The sequence below is a fragment of the Nerophis ophidion genome, linkage group LG18 (genome assembly GCF_033978795.1).
Source record: "Nerophis ophidion isolate RoL-2023_Sa linkage group LG18, RoL_Noph_v1.0, whole genome shotgun sequence".
NCBI lineage: Eukaryota > Metazoa > Chordata > Actinopteri > Syngnathiformes > Syngnathidae > Nerophis > Nerophis ophidion.
The window spans coordinates 26,058,316-26,080,413 of NC_084628.1; the positions used below are offsets into that span (position 1 = coordinate 26,058,316).

Here is a 22,098-nt window from a genome sequence, read left to right on the forward strand (position 1 = left end):
GGGGGGGGGGTGGGGGGGGGGGGGGGTTTACCTTCCCCAAAGGTGTGTCGGAGTTGAGATGAAAGTGTGCCGAGCTATGCTGAGGTGGAAGTGGGTCGTGTCGTGCTGTGAGACCTCACAGACAATAACAACACTAATTGCTACATAGCAGCCATGACGGCACAGCTCTGAGCCATGTCAACAACATTAATTTGTTGTTGTTGTTGGTGTTTTTTTACATCTTCCGTCTCCATCACAGACGAGCTCCTCCAGGAGCAGAAAGCCGACATGGACCAGTTCTTGTCGTCCATCTCCGAGTCGCAGCCTGACGTCACCGTGTCCTCGGAGGAGAGCGTGGAGGTGTCTGTGTCCGAGGGGAAGCTTTACCGACCCATCAAGGTCACGTCCCTGGGGTCCCGTCCGGAAGCAGAAGGTAAGCAGCTGTTTACTTCAATTATGTGTTCCCACACCCACTTTGTTCATCAAGCGCTGCAAAGATGGGATGTTGCCAAGAGTTCACCTCAAGGTCCTCATCATCAACGTCATCATCAACATCATCATCATCATCAGTAAAATGTCTAACGCGCGTCAAAGAAAAAAATGTTTTGTAAGAAAAAACATTGCAACGTTCGGAAAATAAAGTTGGAACGGCAAAATATTCACATAACGACCAAAAAAATCTGAATCTTATGACGATTAAAAAAAATTACAGATTATTAAAAAAAATTGTAAAACTAGCAGAAGAGTCATAAAAATACAAGGGGAAAAAAAACAATGTTAGGAAAATTAAGTTGTAATGTTTGAGATTAAAATCGCAATGTTACTTAAAAAATGTGGCAAAAATGCCTTACAAATATTATAATTTAGGAGAATGCATTGCAAGATAAAAATCATAATGTTATTTTAAAAGAAAGTCTAAAAGGTTACGGTTAAAAATGTTGCCTTTTACAAGAAAAGTCGTCAAGTTACCAGTTTTCATGTTACATAATAGAAGTCAGCTCATTCGGCGAAGGTGCGTACACTCGGGCTCTGCCAGGGCGGTACACCTCCAGCGACCGGCACCCGAAAGGCGACCCCAAAGGGCAAGCAAGTAAAAATGGATGGATGGATAATATAAGTCCTCAAGTTGCGACAGACAAAAGTATGTAATGTTACAAGCTAAAAGTCGTATAAAGTTACAATAAAGTTGTAATGTTACAATAAAAATGTTGGTCTGTTACAAAATAAGTCGTAATGTTATAAGAATAAAGTTTTAATGTTACAAGATAGAAGTCGTGAAGTTACCATAGTACCATAGTAAACTTTTCATGTTACATAATACAAGTCTTCAAGGTGCGACGGACAAAAATGTTAATGTTATAGGCAAAAAGGGGTATAGAATTACAATAAAGTTTTAATGTTGTGATAAAAATGTTGTGAGAGTTAAGTTTTCATGTTAAATAATAGAACTCCTTGATTTGCGACGACAAAAGTTGTAATGTTATAAGCTAAAAATCGTATAAAGTTACAACAATAGAGTTGTAATGTTACGATAAGTGTTCCTCTGTTACAAGATCAGTCGGAATGGTTCAAAAATAAAGTTTTAATGTTACAAGATAGAAGTCGGGAAGTTACTTGAGTAAAGTTTTCATGTTACATAATAAAAAAAGCAAAAAGTTGTATAATGTTGTAATGTTGCGATAAAATTGTTGCGGTTACGAGATAAGATTTATTGTTACGAGATAGAAGTGTTGACGTTACCAGAGTTAAGTTTTCATATTACATAATAGAAGTCCTCAAGTTGCGACAGACAAAAGTTGAAATGTTACAAGATAAAAGTCGTATAAAGTTACAATAAAGTTGTAACGTTAAAATAAAAATGTTGCTCGGTTACAATATCAGTCGGAATGGTACAAGAATAAAGTTTTAATGTTACAAGATAGAAGTCTTGAAGTTACCATAGTACCATATAGTAAAGTTTTCATGTTACATAATACAAGTCTTCAAGGTGCGACGGACAAAAATTGTAATGTTATAGGCAAAAAGGGGTATAGGATTACAATAAAGTTTTAATGTTTGATAAAAAATGTTGCCGTTACGAGATAGAAGTTGTGACGTTACCAGAGTTAAGTTTTCATGTTAAAATAATAGAAGTCCTTGATTTGCGACGGACAAACGTCTGTAATGTTATAAGCTAAAAGTCGTATAAAGTTACAACAATAAAGTTGTAATGTTACGATAAAAGTGTTGCTCTGTTACAAGATAAGTCGGAATGTTACAAAAATACAATGTTAATGTTACCAGAGATAGAAGTCGGGAAGTTACTTGAGTAAAGTTTTCATGTTATAGCTGAGATAGGCGCCAGCGCCCCCCGTGACCCCGAAAGGGAATAAGCGGTAGAAAATGGATGGATGGATGGATAATAAAAAAAGCAAAAAGTTGTATAAAGTTGTAATGTTGCGATAAAATTGTTGCGGTTACGAGATAAGATTTATTGTTACGAGATAGAAGTGTTGACGATACCAGAGTTAAGTTCTCATATTACATAATAGAAGTCCTCAAGTTGCGACAGACAAAAGTTGAAATGTTACAAGATAAAAGTCGTATAAAGTTACAATAAAGTTGTAATGTTACAATAAAAATGTTGCTCTGTTACAATATAAGTCGGAATGTTACAAGAATAAAGTTTTAATGTTACGAGATAGAAGTCATGAAGTTACCATAGTACCAGAGTAAAGTTTTCATGTTACATAATACAAGTCTTCAAGGTGCGACGGACAAAAATTTTAATGTTCTAGACAATAAGGGGTATAGAGTTACAATAAAGTTGTAATGTTTGATAAAAATGTTGCCGTTACGAGATAGAAGTTGTGACGTTACCAGAGTTAAGTTTTAATGTTAAATAATAGAAGTCCTTGATTTGCGACAGTCAAAAGTTGTAATGTTATAAGCTAAAAGTCGTATAAAGTTACAACTATTGAGTTGTAATGTTACGATAAAAGTGTTGCTCTGTTACAAGATAAGTCGGAATGTTACAAAAATAAAGTTTTAATGTTACAAGATAGAAGTCGGGAAGTTACTTGGGTAAAGTTTTCATGTTGCATAATAAATAAAGCAAAAAGTCGTATAAAGTTGTAATGTTGCGATAAAAATGTTGCCATTACGAGATAGAAGTGTTGACGTTACCATATTACATAATAGAAGTCCTCAAGTTGCGGAACAAAAGTTGTAATGTTACAAGCTAAAAGTGGTATAAAGTTACAATAAAGTTGTAATGTGGCAATAAAAATGTTGCCTCGTTATAAATATAAGTTGTAATGTTCTAAGAATAAAGTTTTAATTTTACAAGGCAGAAATCGTGAAGATACCAGAGTAAAGTTTTCATGTTACATAATAGAAGTTTTCAAGTTGCTACGGACAAAAGTTGTAAAGTTATAATCTAAAAGTCGTATAAAGTTAAAATAAAGTGGTAATGTTACGATAAAAATGTTGCCCTGTTACGATATATGTTTTATTGTCACAAGATAGAAGTTGTGACGTTACCACAGTTAAGTTCTCATATTACATAATAAAAGTCCTCAAGTTGCGGAACAAGAGTTGTATTGTTAGCTAAAAGTCGTATAAAGTTGTAATGTTACGAGATTAAAGTCGTAATGCTACTTCAGAAAAGTCAGCCCCTCCTAACTCCCAAAAAATGTTGTAATGTTCCAAACAAATTGGGACGTAACAAGGAAAATCTATTTTCATGTTACAAAACACAAACGATAATCTTAACAATGCAAGAAAGTAGGAATTTTACAAGAAAGATGTGGCAGGGTTACAATAGTAAAGTAGTTTTAAAGCAAGATGAAAGTTGTCACGTTACCAGAATATCATTTTACATACTAGAAGTCCTAAAGTTGTAATTTTAATAATATGACATTTTAATTTTGCAAGATGAAAGTCGTAAAGTTACGAGAATAATGTTGTAATGTTACAAGATTAAAGTCGTGATTTTAGTGCCGGAAAGTCTGCCCCCAAAGCCTAACCCTGAGAAAATAGATTTGGAAGTTTACATGAAAAATTAAATTGTTATTTTACAAAATCAAACAAAAAATTTTCATTGTAAAGTAAAGTAACAATGTGACACTATTTTGCTAGAATAAAGTTGTATTGTTATGAAATGTAGTTGTCTGACAACAAGATAAAATTACAAGATAAAACTTGTAGTTTTGCAAGATAAATGTCACAACGTTACCTTTATAAAATTCATAATGTTACAAAAAATTGACAAAAAACGTAATGTTTTAATAAAAATGTCATAATGTTAGGAGAAAAAATGTTGTAGACCTTATCAGAAAAATACAACGTAATGTTACGAGAAAAAAACACTTTTTTCTAGGCTATAAGAATTTTTTTTTTCCATATATCAGCCCTACCAGACTATAAGTCGCAGATATATACGTTGGGAAATGAGTTATCGACACAGAAATATTTTGTAAATGTTTATTTACATACCTAATTGTTTCCAAACATTTTAACACGGCAGTAAAACAGGTGATCAAACAAAACAGAAGTCATTGTCATGGACCCACTAGCTGCGTAAGCTAGCTCTCCAATCAGCTAAACAGACTCAATAACTCCACGGTGACGTTTTGGTGAATTTACGAAACAAACAATACAAAAAGAATGGTGTTGTAAGTTAATAATACAAACACAGGCACTTGTAAACGTGTTAGCATATTAGCTAATGCTAACGACGCTGGCGTCTTTACATGACGATAGCACGTACAAACATGCATGAAAACACTCCTCCAGACATCACACATGGGACAGTTTCGTAAGTAAGAATTGTTTTAGTTACATTGTAAAACTTACAAATGTTGCTTGGAGTGATGAATGAAGAGTCCATACAAGTACAACGTTACAGTGACCTAGTGGTTAGAGTGTCCGCCCTGAGATAGGTAGTTCGTGAGTTCAAATCCCGGCCGAGTCATACCAAAGACTAACAATGGGACCCATTACGTCCCTGCTTGGCACTCAGCATCAAGGGTTGGAATTGGGGGTTAAATCACCAAAAATTATTCCCGGGCGCGGCACAGCTGCTGCTCACTGCTCTCCTCACCTCCCCAGGGGGTGATCAAGGGTGATGGGTTAAATGCAGAGAATAATTTCGCCACACCTAGTGTGTGTGACAATTACTGGTACTTTAACTTTAACTATAGACGGCTAAAAGACTGAATGGCACTCTACTTCCGGTTAAAAGCACCTGCATTGAGCAAACTCGTCCAAAAGATGGCGCCATAGATCAAACAATAAAACATCTTCTTGGTGTATTTGCTTTTTAGAAAAATCCATAAATTAGCCGCACCGTTTTATAAGCTGCAGGGTGCAAAGTGTAGGACAAAAAGAAGCAATTTATAGTCAAGAATTACAGTATGTGAGCTGTAAAATAGAAATATTTCTCATAATCATTTTTCATTTCCTTTTTTCGTTTCTTGTGAATGATAACAATAATTGCAGGATTATTGTCTATGTATTCAGTGTCCTTCATTCTCCATTATTCTTTTGTCCTCATTGGGCTGTGAACTGTCTTTTCTCCTTCCGACTCAACTTTTCTCTCCTCTGCTTCTTCTTCCTCTTTTTTGTTTTTTCCGTGGCCGCTTTCTAACGACAAGGCGATCTTTCTGGTCCCCCCCGAGCCTTCAAGAAAGGTTGGTCTGCTGCTCCTCACCTCCATCTTGTCCTTCTTTCCGTCCAACCTTTTCCCTCGCCATCTTCATGACTATGTCTCCGTACGTCTTTGTCCACACCTTGACTTTCTTCTGTTTCTGTCGAGTCAGCGTATTGTCCACAGTGCCCACTGTGTGCTGCACACAACAGAGCTTTTATTCTCGCTCGTCACGCAGACCAGGCGGGCGTGCGCGTGCCGCCATCCCCATGTTGCCCTTTCACTCCTCCGCTGACTCCGCCTCCTCCCGCTCCCCGCAGGTTCCGCCATGTCGGGGCTGGACGGACTGATCGGGGCCGAGGAGAGGATCATCAACAGCAAGCCCAAGATGGGTCCCAGCGTGGTAAGAAGTCGCTCGTGCTCTTCCTGCACACCACCGACATCTTTGGTGCCACTTTGCTATAAGGATGCACTCGTCTTGAAAACAGACTTTGTGCCTCGTTACTTCCTGCTAATACTTTGCAGAAGGGTCTGTTAGTGAAAGCTCTTTGGAATGTGACGGTCATTTCTGTAGTTTTCATTTAAAAAAAACAATATAATTTTTTATTTATTTCCCCTCAAGTTTGTTCCCCGGGGACCCAGAAGTCATTGTCTTAGTCATAAAAATGTTACAAATAAGACAAACACTTAAATATGTAGATTAACTTCAGTCCATCTATCTGTCAGTATAAAGTTTTTTTTGTCTTGTTTGTAAAGTTTTATGACCTTTTTCTCAATGAAAACAAAGTTTTTAATGCTAAAACACAAAATACCGGTATGCAATATTTTCCCACATAGTGCAATATTTATAAGGAAATAACATGAGCTTTAAATAGGTCAATAATTCAAAACTCTGATTTTGATTCATTATTAATTTTTCAAACAAAGACAGTTTGTTTGTTTTTAAATCCCCCTCTAAAATTCTCAGGGATCCAAAAGGGTCCCACTCAAAGTTGTTATTTTATTTTATTTGTATTTTTTGTTTTATTTTTTTTAACTTTCCATGTTTAAATCTCTAAATCAACTTTGCGTCTATCTGTCAATATCATGTCTAGGGTTTTTTTTTTTTTTAGATTTCATGCCCTTTTTGTTAAAGAAAACAAAGTTTTTAATGCAAAAACACAAAATATGCAATATTTTCCCACAAAGTGCAATATTTAATAGGAAATAATTTGAGCCTTAAGTAGGTCAATAATTCAAAACATTGATTTTGATTCATTATTCATTTTTTAAACAAGGAAAGTTTTTTTTTTTAAATCCCCCACTAAAATTATCAGGGATCCAAAAGGGTCCCACTCAAAGAAGGTATTTTATTTTATTTTTTTATTTTTTATTTTTTTTTTTTTACTTTCCATGTTTAAATCCCTAGATAAACTTTGCATCTATCTGTCAATATCATGTCTCGTTTTTTTTATGTTTCATGCCCTTTTTGTTAATAGAAACATTTTTTAATGCAAAAAAAACTAAATATCCAATATTTTCCCACAAAGTGCAATATTTGATAGAAAATAACTTGAGCCTTAAGTAGGTCAATAATTCAAAACATTGATTTTGATTCATTATTAATTTTTTAAACAAAGACGGTTTGTTTGTTTTTAAATCCCCCACTAAAATTCTCATGGATCCAAAAGGGTCCCACTCAAAGAAGTTATTTTTTTTATTAAGGTTTTTGTTTTATTTTTTTAAATTTCCATGTTTAAATCTCTAGATCAACTTTGCGTCTATCTGTCAGTATCATGTCCAGTTGTTTTTTTTAAATGTTTCATGCCCTTTTTATGAAAGAAAACAATGTTTTTAATGCAAAAACAAAAAATATGCAATATTTTCCCACAAAGTGCAAAATTTAATAGGAAATTATTTGAGCCTGAAGTAGGTCAATAATGCATGACATTGACTTTGATTCATTATTAATTTTTTAAACAAGGACAGTTTTTTTTTATAAATCCCCCACTAAAATTCTCAGGGATCCAAAAGGGTCCCACTCAAAGAAGTTATTTTATTTTATTTTCTAATTTTTTTTACTTTCCATGTTTAAATATCAAGATCAACTTTGCGTCTATCTGTCAATATCATGTCTGTTTTTTTTTTTCATGTTTAATGCCCTTTTTGTTAAAGAAAAAAAAGTTTTTAATGCAAAAACACAAAATATGCAATATTTTCCCACAAAGTGCAATATTTAACAGGAAATAATTTGAGCCTTAAGTAGGTCAATAATTCAAAACATTGATTTTGATTCATTATTAATGTTTTAAACAAGGACAGTTTTTTTAAAATCCCCCACTAAAATTCTCAGGGATCCAAAAGGGTCCCACTCAAAGAAGATATTTTATTTTTATTTTTATTTTTTTACTTTCCATGTTTAAAACTCGAGATCAGCTTTGCGTCTATCTGTCAATATCATGTCTGTTTTTTTTTTATGTTTCATGCCCTTTTTGTTAATAAAAACTAAGTTTTTAATGCAAAAAAACTAAATATGCAATATTTTCCCACAAAGTGCAATATTTAATAGGAAATAACTTGAGCCTTAAATAGGTCAATAATTCATAACATTGATTTTGATTCATTATTAATTTTTTTAACAAGTTTGTTTGTTTTTAAATCCCCCACTAAAATTCTCAGGGATTCAAAAGAGTCCCACTCATAAAAGTTATTTTATTTTTATTTATTTTTTTACTTTCAATGCTTTAATCTTAAGATCAACTTTGCATCTATCTGTCAATATCATTTCTAGTTTTGTTTTTTTTATGTTTCATGCCCTTTAGTTAAAGAAAACAAAGTTTTTAATGCAAAAACACAAAATATGCAATATTTTCCCAAAAAGTGCAATATATTGAAGAATATTTTGAAGCAATTTGAGCCTTAAAATAGGTCAAGTATTCAAAATATTGATTTTGATTCATTATTAATTTTTTAAACAAGGACAGTTTTTTTTAAATCCCCCACTAAAATTCTCAGGGATCCAAAAGGGTCCCACTCAAAGAAGATATTTTATTTTTATTTTTATTTTTTTACTTTCCATGTTTAAAACTCGAGATCAGCTTTGCGTCTATCTGTCAATATCATGTCTGTTTTTTTTTTTGTTTCATGCCCTTTTTGTTAATAAAAACTAAGTTTTTAATGCAAAAAAACTAAATATGCAATATTTCCCCACAAAGTGCAATATTTAATAGGAAATAACTTGAGCCTTAAATAGGTCAATAATTCATAACATTGATTTTGATTCATTATTAATTTTTTTAACAAGTTTGTTTGTTTTTAAATCCCCCACTAAAATTCTCAGGGATCCAAAAGAGTCCCACTCATAAAAGTTATTTTATTTTTATTTATTTTTTTACTTTCAATGCTTTAATCTTAAGATCAACTTTGCATCTATCTGTCAATATCATTTCTAGTTTTGTTTTTTTATGTTTCATGCCCTTTAGTTAAAGAAAACAAAGTTTTAATGCAAAAACACAAAATATGCAATATTTTCCCAAAAAGTGCAATATATTGAAGAATATTTTGAAGCAATTTGAGCCTTAAATAGGTCAATAAGTCATAACATTGATTTTGATTTATTATTAATTTTTTAAACAAGGACAGTTGTTTTTTTAAATCCCCCACTAATATTCTCAGGGATCCAAAAGGGTCCCAATGCGATGAGTTGGCGACTTGTCTAGGGTGTACCCCGCCTTTGCGACTTGTCTAGGGTGTACCCCGCCTTCCGCCCGATTGTAGCTGAGATAGGCACCAGCGCCCCCCGCGACCCCAAAAGGAATAAGCGGTAGAAAATGGATGGAGGGATGGATCAATGCTTAAATCTCGAGATCAACTTTGCATCTATCTGTCAATAAAATGTCTAGTTTAAAAAAAAAAAATATTTTATGCCCTTTTTGTTAAAGAAAATCAGTTTTTAATGTAAAAACACCAAATACGCAATATTTTTCCCCAAAAAATGTTTCAAAGTGTAATATTTAGTAGGAAGTAGTGTAATAACATTGATTTTAATTCATTATTAATTTTTCAAACAATGATTATTATTTTTTTTAAATCCCACTAAAACTCTCATGGATCCAAAATGGTCCCGCTCATAAAACTGTTAAGGCATATATATATATAAAACTGTTAAGGCATATATATATATATATATATATATATATATATATTTTTTTTATTTTTTACTTTTAATGTTTGAATCTCTAGATCAACTACGCGTCTATCTGTCAATACAAAGTTTAGTTTGTTTTTTAAATGTTTTATGCCTGGTGATCAAGGGGATGTGTCAAATGCAGAGGTTAATTTCACCACACCTAGTGTGTGTGTGACAATCATTGGTACTTTACTTTTTGCAAAAACACAAAAAATGCAATATTTCCCCCCAAAAATGTTTCAAAGTGGAATATTTAATAGGAAGTAATTTAAGCCTTAAATAGGTCAATAATTCATAACATTGATTTTGATTCATTATGAATTTTTTTGAAAATGACAGCTATAAAAAAAAAAAAATTCTATTAAAATTTTTAGGGATCCAAAAGTCATAAAATTTTAAGGCACTTTTTTTTTTCTTTCGATGCCTAAATCTCTAGATCAATTATGTGTCAAGTTAGTTTTTTTTAAAATGTTTTATCCCATTTTTGTTAAAAAACAACAACAATATTTTCCCCCAAAACATGTGGTGCCGGGGATCCCGAAGTCAGTGTCTTAGTCCCCAAAAAATTTTAAATAAGAGAAACGCTTAAATCTTTATATAAACTTTAGGTCTATCTGTCAGCATAAAGTTATTTTTTTGTTTTGTTTGCAATGTTTTATGCCCTTTTTGTTTAACAAATCTTTTTAATGCAAAAACATAAAATATGCAATATTTTCCCTCAAAGTGGAATATTTAATAGGAAGTAATTTAAGCCTTAAATAGGTAAATAATTCATATAATTGATTTTATTTAATATTATTTTTTCAAACAATGACAGCTTAAAAAAAAAATCTCACTAAAATTTTTAGGGATCCAAAAGGGTCCCACTCATAAAAGGTTTTAGGTATATATTATTATTATTTTTTTTTACTTTCAATGCTTAACTCTGTCAATATAACATTTAGTTTGTTTTTTAAATGCTTTTAATGCAACAACACAAAATATTCAATAATCACCCCCAAAATGTTTCCAAGTGGGATGTTTAATAGGAAATAATGTACATCTTAAATAGGGCAATCATTGATAACATTGATTTTGATTCATTATACATTTTTTAAAAAGTAAAACAAAACAAAAAATCCAATAAAATTTTCAGGGATCCAAAAGGGTCCCAACTCATAAGTGTTAAGGCATATATTATATATTTTTTTTTTTACTTTCAATGCTTAAATCTCTATATCAACTACGTGCTTATCTATCAATATAATGTCTTGTTTAGTTTTATTTCATGTTTTATGGCATTTTTGTTGAAGAAAACAAAGTTTTTAATGCAAAATCACAAATTATGCAATATTGTCCCTTTTGAGGTCGTGGGGGGTGCTTTAATTTTTTAAAAAAACTTTCAACGGTTAAATCTCTAAATAAACTTCAGATTATAGTTTTTTTTTGTAGTTTAGTTTTTTGCCCTTTTTTATCATATATTTTTTTATATGGCAAATACACAGTATTTGCAGTATTTTCCTCCAAAAATATAATAATTGTGTGTTTAGATGTTGACTCCAAGTAGTCTACAGCCTAGCATGTTTACCTTTTAACTTTAGTAGAATAGAAGAAATTGTGCGAGGACATGTCAATGTTAAGCTCAAGTAAACAGGCCGCAGGACTGCCTGTATCGCACTTGATTTCGCACACAAGTAAATATGCTGCAGGACTGCTTGTATTGCACAAATCGCACACAAATAAACACACTGCAGGACTGCCTGTATCGCACATGATATCACACATTTTACATGCAAGCTGATATCGGGCTTTAACGTACGTTAAAACCATCTTTAATTCATGAGTAAAAAAAGCAATAGAATGAAAGGGGGGCTCACTATTTGGCAGGAGGTCGACCATTCTTGCTGTTTATATTTATGACCTATAGTTTATTGGACCTTTTAAACAAATTCTTCTTATCGTTCACAAAGCCTTCATGAGAGTGTTCTTATTGTGAAGTGGTACCTGGTCGTCTATAACCACACACACGCACACAATGGGGATCATTCCTGTCGGTATGTTGTTGCCATAGTTACAGCGAACCCAAGTATTTGAGATCAACTCCAAGCTTTGTTAGTCGCATGCCGCTTCTCCATGTGCTTGCCTGCTGCTGTGTGTGCGTGAACGTGTGCGTGTGTGTGTGTCGCATGCTAACGGGACGCTAAAATCTTTTTGTGCGTTGTGGCATGAGCTTGTGTGTTACCGTGGCGACGTTTGTGTACTAAAGATGGAGCACCACGACAACGCTGCCACTTGCCTCTGACGATTGTGTGTGTTTGTGTGTGCTCTCACACACACACACAAACACGGGCACACACACAAACAGGGGCACACACACACATACACACACACACACACGCAAACACCCTCCCCACACTCACACCTCCTTGCAGCTTGTACAAGACAGCATCATCACCCACACATTAATAATCCCTTCAGTTTACTGCACATCTTCTCCACCTGTCACACACACACACACACACACACACACACAGTAACCCGGGCTCCCCTGTCTGTGTTGACAGGTGATTGATGAGTCTCTGGATGTAAAAGAAGTTGTTTACAGTGCAGAGAGAGTCCGCATAATGCATGATGATGAGCTGGTGAGTATTGTGGCGCCCCCTGCAGGCCTAAGTGGGCAACTACTGGCCATTGGCACTCAGATAGATAGCTTAACAAGTGTGACGTCTAATTAGGGCATACAGCGGAACCTGCAAAGCAGGGGTGCCTCAAAACAGACTGACAAATCAATTATGTGTTGGCCATTTTTGTAGTTTTCACCCTCAAAACCAGTACAATATATGCATTTTTTTTTTTCAAAGACATAAAAAAATTCAATTTCCAAATTGAATGCTAACATTTACCATGCTGGCCAGATAGCGTCGAGTTCTAAACAACAGCCATACGGGTCACACTGAGGGTGCCAGTTTAAACAACTTTAAGACTGTTACAAATATGCGCCACACTGTGAACCCACACCAAACAAGACTGACAAACACATTTCGGGAGAACATCTGCACCGTAACACAACATAAACACAACATAACAAATACCCAGAATCCCATGCAACCCTGACTCTTCCAGACTACATTATAGACCCTTCTACCACCACCACCCCCCACCCCCCAGCCCCCTCCTGCGTCGGTAGAGGTGGGCAGGGTTGGGGGGGCGGGGTTTGGTGCTAGCAGGGTGTGTAATGTAGCCTGGAACAGTCAGGGTTGCATGGGATTCTGGGTATTTGTTATGTTGTGTTACAGTGCGGATGTTTTCCCGAAATGTGTTTGTCATTCTTGTTTGGTGTGGGTTCACAGTGTGGTGCATATTAGTAAGAGTGTTAAAGTTGTGTATATCACAACCCTCAGTGTAACCTGCATGGCTGTTGAACAAGTATGCCTTGCAATCGCTTCAGGATTGTAATAGAGGTTTCACACAATACACGCCCAGCCCGCAAGCTCACAGTGTTGTGTAACAGCGGGCACAAATATATGTATTAGAAGATGCTATGGGTATTGCCATCACGGCCCGCCCTCAATTTTGCTGTCCGAGTGAAAATCGCAGTATGCATACCTCAGACAATTTTAGGGAAAGCCACTGAGGTTAGAAATCTCCTGGTAAATTCGGGAAGGTCGGCAAGTTTACAGCTGAGCCACACCAGAGTGATCAAAGAGCTGCATGCGGCTCCAGAGCCGCAGGTTGCCGACCCATGGTCTATACAGACAAAATTAGCTTTAAAAAAACTGACATACTCACGTTAGCATGCTAACAGGTATCATTTTTCAAGTAACAAAATATTTAACGCTAAAGTGTATACCTATTAAATTAGCTAAAAAGGAGAGCATGCTAAAATGCTAAACAAAATATATTACTCTAAGGTTTGTACCTGACAAATTAGTTTAAAAGTCTAGCCTGCTAACGTTAGCATGCATCAAGTACCAAAATATGACTGAGGTCTAAACCTATAAAATTAGCTGAAAAAAAGAAGCAAGCGTTCGTAATATATCAAAGTAGTTGACGCTGTGGTGTATCCCTACTAGATTAGTTTAAAAAAAACTAGCATGCTAATGTTAGCATTCTAAAATGCTAACTGTAACATGTGTCAAGTACCATAATATATATCTGAGGTGTGTACCTAAACATTTTATTTAAAATGCCAGCCTTGCTGTTGTTAGCATGTATCAAGTGCCAACATATGACTCGGTGTATATTTACCAAATTAGCTTAATAAAATGAACATATTCACATTAGCATGCTAACAGGTATCATTCGTCAAATAACAAAATATTTGACGCTGAGGTGTACACCTGCTAAATTAGCTGAAAAAAAGCTAGCATGCTAAAGTTAGCCAGATAAAATGATAACTGTAACATGTGTCAAGTACCAAGATATATTACTCTATCAAATTTGTTTAAAATGCTAGCCTGCTAACGTTAACATGCTTTAAGTACCAAATTACTACTGTGGTGAATACCTACAAAATTAGCGGAAAGAAAGTTAGCATGCTAACAGCAATTTTAAGTCGCATATTAATATTGTCAACTGTCATTCAATAATAATAATAATAATAACTTTTACATATAAGGCGCCTTTCTGGGCACTCAAGGACACCATACAACATCAAAACAATAACATCAATGGGATAAAAACAACAAAATCAATTGGATAAAAACAACAACAACAACAAAGATCGATAGGATTTACAGTAAATAAGCAGTCAGGAATAGGTGTGTTTTGAGTCTTGATTTGAAGAGGGATATTGAGTCTAAGTCACGAAAGTCTGGTAGTAATGAGTTCTAATGTTCCAATTCAAGTGTAAAAGGAAGCTAAAACGTCAAATCCCTTGTAGCTTTAAAACCGACGTGTTGACCAAATGAAAACTTCTAATATGGCGCTTGTTAATATGAGTTAATACAGCAATTATATGCACAGCCTTTAAAGGCCTACTGAAATGAGATTTTCTTATTTAAACGGGGATAGCGATATCATTTCGCGATATTGCCATATTTTTGCTGAAAGGATTTACATCCACGATAAAGTTTGCAACTTTTGCTTGCTAACAGAAAAGCCCTGCCTTTACCGGAAGTCGCAGACGATGACGTCACATGTTTGATGGCTCCTCACATATTCACATTGTTTTTAATGGGAGCCTCCAACAAAAAGAGCTATTCGGACCGAGAAAAAGACAATTTCCCCATTAATTTGAGCGAGGATGAAAGATTCGTGTTTGAGGATATTGATAGTGATGGACTAGGAAAAAAAAAAAAAAAAACGCAATTGCATTAGGACAGATTCGGATGTTTTTAGACACATTTACTAGGATAATTCTGGGAAATCCCTTATCTTTCTATTGTGTTGCTAGTGTTTTAGTGAGTTAAATAGTACCTGATAGTCGGAGGTGTGTCTCCACGGGTGTCTTGACGCCAATGTCTCAGGGAAGTCGACGGCAGCTTTATGGACGGCACAAGCTCAGCCAATCCCATCTCCTCCAGCACGCTCCTGGGCGACTCGTCTTCCTCCTGCAGAATGTCAGCTTTTAGCGTGATGCTACCATGGTAGCGTGATTCTACCATGTTAGCATGATGCTACCACGCCCTCAGCAGCAGCAACTGAGTTGCACCTTTTTTTCCAGCGTGCGGTGATGTGGTCGAGGAGCACTGCAGCGACTTTTTACCACAATTTTCTCACCGAAACCTGCTGGTTGACATTCGGTCGGGATCCATGTTCGCTTGACCGCGCTCTGATCCATAGTAAAGTTTCACCTCCAGGAATTTTAAACAAGGAATCACCGTGTGTTTGTGTGGCTAAAGGCTAAAGCTTCCCAACTCCATCTTTTTACTTTGACTCCTCCAATATTATTTGAACAAATTGCAAAAGATTCAGCAACACAGATCTCCAAAATACTGTGTAATTATGCCATTAAAGCAGACGACTTTAAGCTGTGTGTGTGCGCAGCGCTCATATTTCCTAACAGCCTGTGACGTCTTGCGTACACGTCATCGTTACACAACGTTTTCAAGACGAAACTCCCGGGAAATTTAAAATTGCAATTTAGTCAACTAAAAAGGCCGTATTGGCATGTGTTGCAATGTTAATATTTCATCATTGATATATAAACTATCAGACTGCGTGGTGGGTAGTAGTGGGTTTCAGTAGGCCATTAAATCTAAAAAAAAAAAAAAGATGAAAGCATGTGCCTGGGAGGTGAGTCACGTCACATAAATAAACACAGCTGACTCGGACAAATATTGCGTACATCTTGTACTGAGCAGCCAGGGCAGCTGTCCTACACTTCCTGTTCTGGGGTTATCGTCATTATATGCTAACCTTCTGTGCTGGCATGACCCCCCCCCCCCCGCCCCCTCCACCACCACAAAAAAGCCAAAGAAAAATTCCCCCCAAAATGTCGGTCCCCATTGAAGAACTTTGGAGGTTCCACTGTCAGGAGCGTGGTCTTGGTTGTTCTCTGTGCATGTGTGCACGTGTGTATGTGACGTGATTGTGTACCCGCACAGGTCATGTGATGCACGCGCCAACGCATGTGTGGTTACGTGTGTGCCATGTGATCACATGACCAACAGGAGTGCACAAATACACTCTTGTTATTATTATCAGCGTTCATCAGGTGTTTGGTTTTTGTTGGCACATGTGGATGGTAAATAATGTGTTCCAGCGTCAGCATGTGGCCATCATTCAGCAGCAAGACTTTATCAAGTCACAGGCAACTTTTTATCATGTTGACTTTCAGATGACATTCATGTTTTATTGACCATTCTTCACCCTCATCCACGGGTGGAAACAAGTCAACCACCGCAGTCAAATAGAGCAAGACCTGGTCTGCCACGTCCTTCAATGTGGTCTTGAATATCATATGATGTGGCCCGTCACGTCATTTAGGGCGGTTTACCACATCATTTAATGTGGCCCACCCTGTCATTGAATGTTGCCTTCCACATCATTAACATGGTTTTCCACGTCAATTGATGTTGCCCATCACATCCTTCAATGTGGTTTTCTACATTATTTAATGTGACCTTCCACATCATTTGACGTGGTTGTCCACGTCATTTAACGTGGTCCTCCTCGTCATTTAATCTGGCCTTCCACATCATTTAATGTGGCCCACCACATCATTCAATGTTGCCTTCCACATCATTCAATGTTGCCTTCCACACCCTTTAACGTGGCCCAACCTGTCATTCAAGGTGTCGTTCCACATCATTGACATGGTTTTCCACGTCAATTGATGTTGCCCATCACGTCCTTCAAAGTGGTTTTCCACATTATTTAAGGTGGCCTTCTACATCGTTTGACGTGGTTGTCCACGTCATTTAACGTGGTCCTCCTCGTCATTTAAACTAGCCTTCCACATCAAAAAAATGTGGCCCACCACATCATTCAATGTTGCCTTCCACATCCTTTAATATGGCCCACCCTGTCATTCAATGTGTCCTTCCACATCATCAACACGGTTTTCCACGTCAATTGATGCCCACCACATCCTTCAAAGTGGTTTTCCACATTATTTGAGGTGGCCTTCCACATTATTTGGGCTGGTTGTCTACATTATTTAAATTGGCCTACCACGTCATTTAACGTGGTGTTTCTTGTCATTTAAGCTGGCCTTCCACATCATTTAATATGGTTTTCCACATAATTTAATTTGGCCCTCCATGTCTTTTAACATGGTTTTCCACATCATTTTAACTGGTCTTCCCCATCATTTATCGTGGTTTTCCACCTCATTTAACATGGCCCACCACATCATTCAATGTTGCCTTCCACATCATTTAATGTGGTTTTCCACGTCATTTAAAGTGACCCACCACATCATTCAATGTTGCCTTCATTTAATGTGGTTGTACCACATCATATAAACTGGTTTTGCAACATCATTCAATGTCATTCAATGTGTCCTTCGACATCATCAACATGGTTTTCCACATCAATTGATGACGCCCACCACGTCCGTCAAAGTGGTTGTCCACATCATTTGAATTGGCCTACCACGTCATTTAACATGGTCTTCCTCGTAATTTATTCTGGCCTTCCATATCATTTATGTGGTTTTCCACCACGTTAAATATGGCCCATCACATCATTCAATGTTGCCTTCCACGTCATTTAATGTGGTTTTCCCACATCACCCTGTCATTCAATGTGGCCTTTAACATAATTTAATGTGGTTTTCCACGTTATTCAATGTGGTCTTCCATATCTTTTAACATGGTTTTGCACATAATTTAATCTGGTCTTCCATGTCATTTAACGTGGTCTTCCACGTCATTTAATCTGGCCTTCTACATCATTTAATGTGATTTTCCACCACATCCTCATTTAATCTGGTCTTCCACATCATTTAATCTGGTCTTCCACATCATTTAATCTGGCCTTCTTCATCATTTAATGTGCTTTTCCATCACATCCTTCTATGTTGCCTTCCACAGCATTTAACGTGGTTTTCTCACATCATTTAACGTGACCCACCACATCATTCACTGTTGCCTTCCGCGCCATTTAACATGGTTTTCCACGTCATTTGATGGTTGCCCACCACGTCTTTCAACGTGGTTGTCCACATCATTTAAATGGCCTACCACGTCATTTAACATGGTCCTCCTCATCATTTAACCTGGACTTCCACATCATTTAATGTGGTTTTCCCCCATCATTTAATGTCGCCCACCCTGTCATTCGAAGTGGCCTTTAACATAATTTAACATGGTTTTCCACATCATTCAATGTTTTCTTCCATGTCATTTAACATGGTTTTCCACATATTTTTTAATCTGGCCCTCCACATTATTTAATGTGGTCTACCACATCATTTGATGTTGTTTTTCACATCATTTAAAATGGCCTACCACGTTATTTAATATGGTCCTCCATGTCATTTAACTTGGCCTTTCACATTATTCAACGTGGTTTTCCCACATTATTTAAAGTGGCCCACCCTGTCATTCACATTCAATGTGGCCTTCCACATCATTTAACGTGGTCCACCCTGTCCTTCAATGTGGTTTTCCACATCATTTAATGTGGCCAACCACATCATTCAATTTGGTCTTCCATGGTATTTAATGTGGTTTTCCACATCATTTAAATGTGGCCCACCACGTCATTCAATGTTGCCTCCCACATCATTTGCCCCCATGTCATTTAAGGTGGTCTTCCATGTCATTTAAAGTGACCCACCACTCTTCAATGTATTTTTCCACATCATTGTATGTTGCCCGACCATGTCATTCAATGTAGTTTTCCACATCATTTAACATGGTTTCCTACATCTTTAAAAGTGACCCATCACATCATTTATTGTGGCCTTCCACATCATTTAACGTGGTTTACCACGTCTTTTAATGTGGTTTTCCACATCATTTAACGTGGTCCTCCACATCATTAAATTGGCCTCCCGCATCATACAATGTGGCCCTCCATGTCATTTAAGGTGGTCTTCCATGTCAATTAAAGTGACCCACCACCCTTCAATGTGTTTTTGCACAACATTTAATGTTGCCCAATTATTTCATTCAATGTGGCTTTCCACTTCATTTAACACATCTTTTAAAGTGGCCCACCACGTCATCTATCGTGGCCTTCCACATCATTTAACATGGTTTTCCATGTCATTTTATGTTGCCCACCACGTTCTTTAATGTGGTTTTCCACATCATTTGATGTGGTTTTCCACATCATTTAAAGTGACCTACCACGTCATTTAATATGGTCCTCCACATCATTTAATGTAGTTTTCCACATCATTTAATGTAGTTTTCCACATCATTCAACATGGTTCTCCACGTAATTTAATGTGGCCTTCAACATCATTTAATGTGGCCTTCCACCACATTTAACATGGTTTTCCACGTCATTTGATGTTGCCCACCATGTCCTTTAATGTGGTTTTCCACATCATTTAAAGTGACCTACCACGTCATTTAACCTGGCCTTCCACGTCATTTAATGTAGTTTTCCACATCATTCAACGTGGTTCTCCACGTCATTTAATCTGGCCTTCAACATCATTTAAGTGGCCTTCCACCACATTTAACATGGTTTTCCACGTCATTTGATGTTGCCCACCATGTCCTTCAATGTGGTTTTCCACATCATTTGATGTGGTTTTCCACATCATTTAAAGTGACCTACCACGTCATTTAACCTGGCCTTCCACGTCATTTAATCTGGCCTTCCACATCATTTAATGTAGTTTTCCACATCATTCAACGTGGTTCTCCACGTCATTTAAACTGGCCTTCAACATCATTTAACGTGGTTTTCCACATCATTCAATGTGGCAATCCACCACATTTAACATGGTTTTTCACGTCACTTGATGTTGCCCACCACGTCCTTTAATATGGTTTTCCACATCATTTGATGTGGTTTTCCACATCATTTAAAGTGACCTACCACGTCATTTAACATGGTCCTCCACGTCATTTAATCTGGCCTTCCAAATCATGTAATGTAGTTTTCCACATCATTCAACGTGGTCCTGCATGTCATTTAAATGGCCTTCAACATCATTCAACGTGGTTTTCCACATCATTTAACGTGGTCTTCCACCACATTTAACATGGTTTTCCTCGTCATTTGATGTTGCCCACCACATCATTTAACATGGTCCTCCATGTCATTTAAACTGGCCTTCCACATCATTTAACATGGTCCTCCATGTCATTTAAACTGGCCTTCCACATCATTTAATGTAGTTTTCCACATCATTCAATTTGGTCCTCCATGTCATTTAATTTGGCCTTCAACATCACTCCACATGGTTTTCCACATCATTAACAGTGGCCTTCCACCACATTTAACATGGTTTTCCACGTCATTTAACGTGGTTTTCCACATCGTTCAACATGCACACCACGTCATTCAGAGTGGTCTTCCATGTCATTAACATGGTGTTCCACGTGATTTATAGTGGCCCACTACGTCTTTCAATGTGGTTTTCCACATCATTTAAACTGGTTTTCCAAATCATTTAAAGTGACCCACCCTGTCATTAAATGTGGCCTTCCACATGATTTAACGTTTTTTTACACGTCATTTAAAATGGCCTTCCAAATTATTTAAAATGGCCCTCCACATTATAATGTGGTCTTCCATGTCATTTCATGTGGTTTTCCACGTCATTTTAGTTGGCCCACCACGTCCTTTAATGTGTTTTTTCACATCATTTAAGGTGGCCCATCACGTCCTTCAATGTGGTCTTCCACATCATTTTTTAATGTGATGTTCCACATCATTTGACATGCTTTTCCACATCATTTAAATTGCCCACCACATCATTTAATGTTGGCCATCACGTTATTTAAAGTGGCCCTCTGAATGCAGCCATTATTTCGAAGTGGCCCTCAATAAAAACGACTTTGGCGCCTATGATTAAGTATGATAAAAGGTGGACATTTAGTGGCACTTGTGATGGTCATTACTCTCTTGCAAGTGCGAAAAGAAGTTAAGCACGTTCAAAATAAAACATGAAAACAGAAAAAAAACTATCTAGACTCTGATGACAAGCACTTAGCGTTTAGGAAAGTATGAATAAAAACGTACGGTGTGGATTATTATTGAATTAAAAATGACAAATGTTTGATGTCATGTAGACATGCTGCCACATCCAGCCAATCATAGCTACTAGACCACTTTTTGGCAACTTCCTAGGGGCGGAGACACTGCAAGCAGGCTGCTGACTGGTGGATAAATAATGGTCACTTGTAGAATGGCAGAATATATGTCCTTCATGGTAAATGTGGCGTCTCCTCACTCTGCGTGTGTGTGTGTTTGTGTGTGTGTGTGTGTGTGTGTGTGTGTGTGTGTGTGTGTGTGTGTGTGTGTGTGTGTGTGTGTGTGTGTGTGTGTGTGTGTGTGCGCGTTGCACCTGCCAGGAGACCTACAGGCCTCTTGGCGAGGACTTCAGCTTCGGCAGCAGCGTGCTGATTGGCCTGCTGGTGATAGCGGTGGCCATAGCGACCGTCATCGTCATCAGCCTGGTGCTGCTGAGGAAGAGGCAGTACGGCACCATCAGCCACGGCATTGTGGAGGTAAATAAACTGATCATCAATAATCACTCCTATTGATTGACACAGCTCAGGTATGATTGTTATTACACTGTTGTAGAGACATCCAGATTATTGCGGGGTTACGTTTCATTTTTTTTTAAACGCTCCAACGTAAGTAAAGTAAGGCTCCACTTTTCCAAAAATGCACTAGCTCGATGGTAATATACATTAGCATTAGCGATTTTGCATGGCGATTTCAAACACCACCAAATGTGTTAATGGAAAGTAAAACTAAGACGCAC

General features: G+C 36.8%; 1 protein-coding gene across 1 annotated transcript in view; it reads left to right on the forward strand.

The window, feature by feature from the left end:
- aplp2 (amyloid beta (A4) precursor-like protein 2) overlaps nucleotides 1-22,098 on the forward strand; it is a 181,264-nt gene that overhangs the window by 153,414 nt on the left and 5,752 nt on the right. Inside the window, exons 13-17 of the mRNA XM_061877856.1 lie at nucleotides 239-412; nucleotides 5,616-5,651; nucleotides 5,929-6,011; nucleotides 12,320-12,397; nucleotides 21,683-21,838. Of these exons, the coding sequence (XP_061733840.1) occupies nucleotides 239-412; nucleotides 5,616-5,651; nucleotides 5,929-6,011; nucleotides 12,320-12,397; nucleotides 21,683-21,838 (527 nt within the window). The remainder of the gene's footprint in view (nucleotides 1-238; nucleotides 413-5,615; nucleotides 5,652-5,928; nucleotides 6,012-12,319; nucleotides 12,398-21,682; nucleotides 21,839-22,098) is intronic.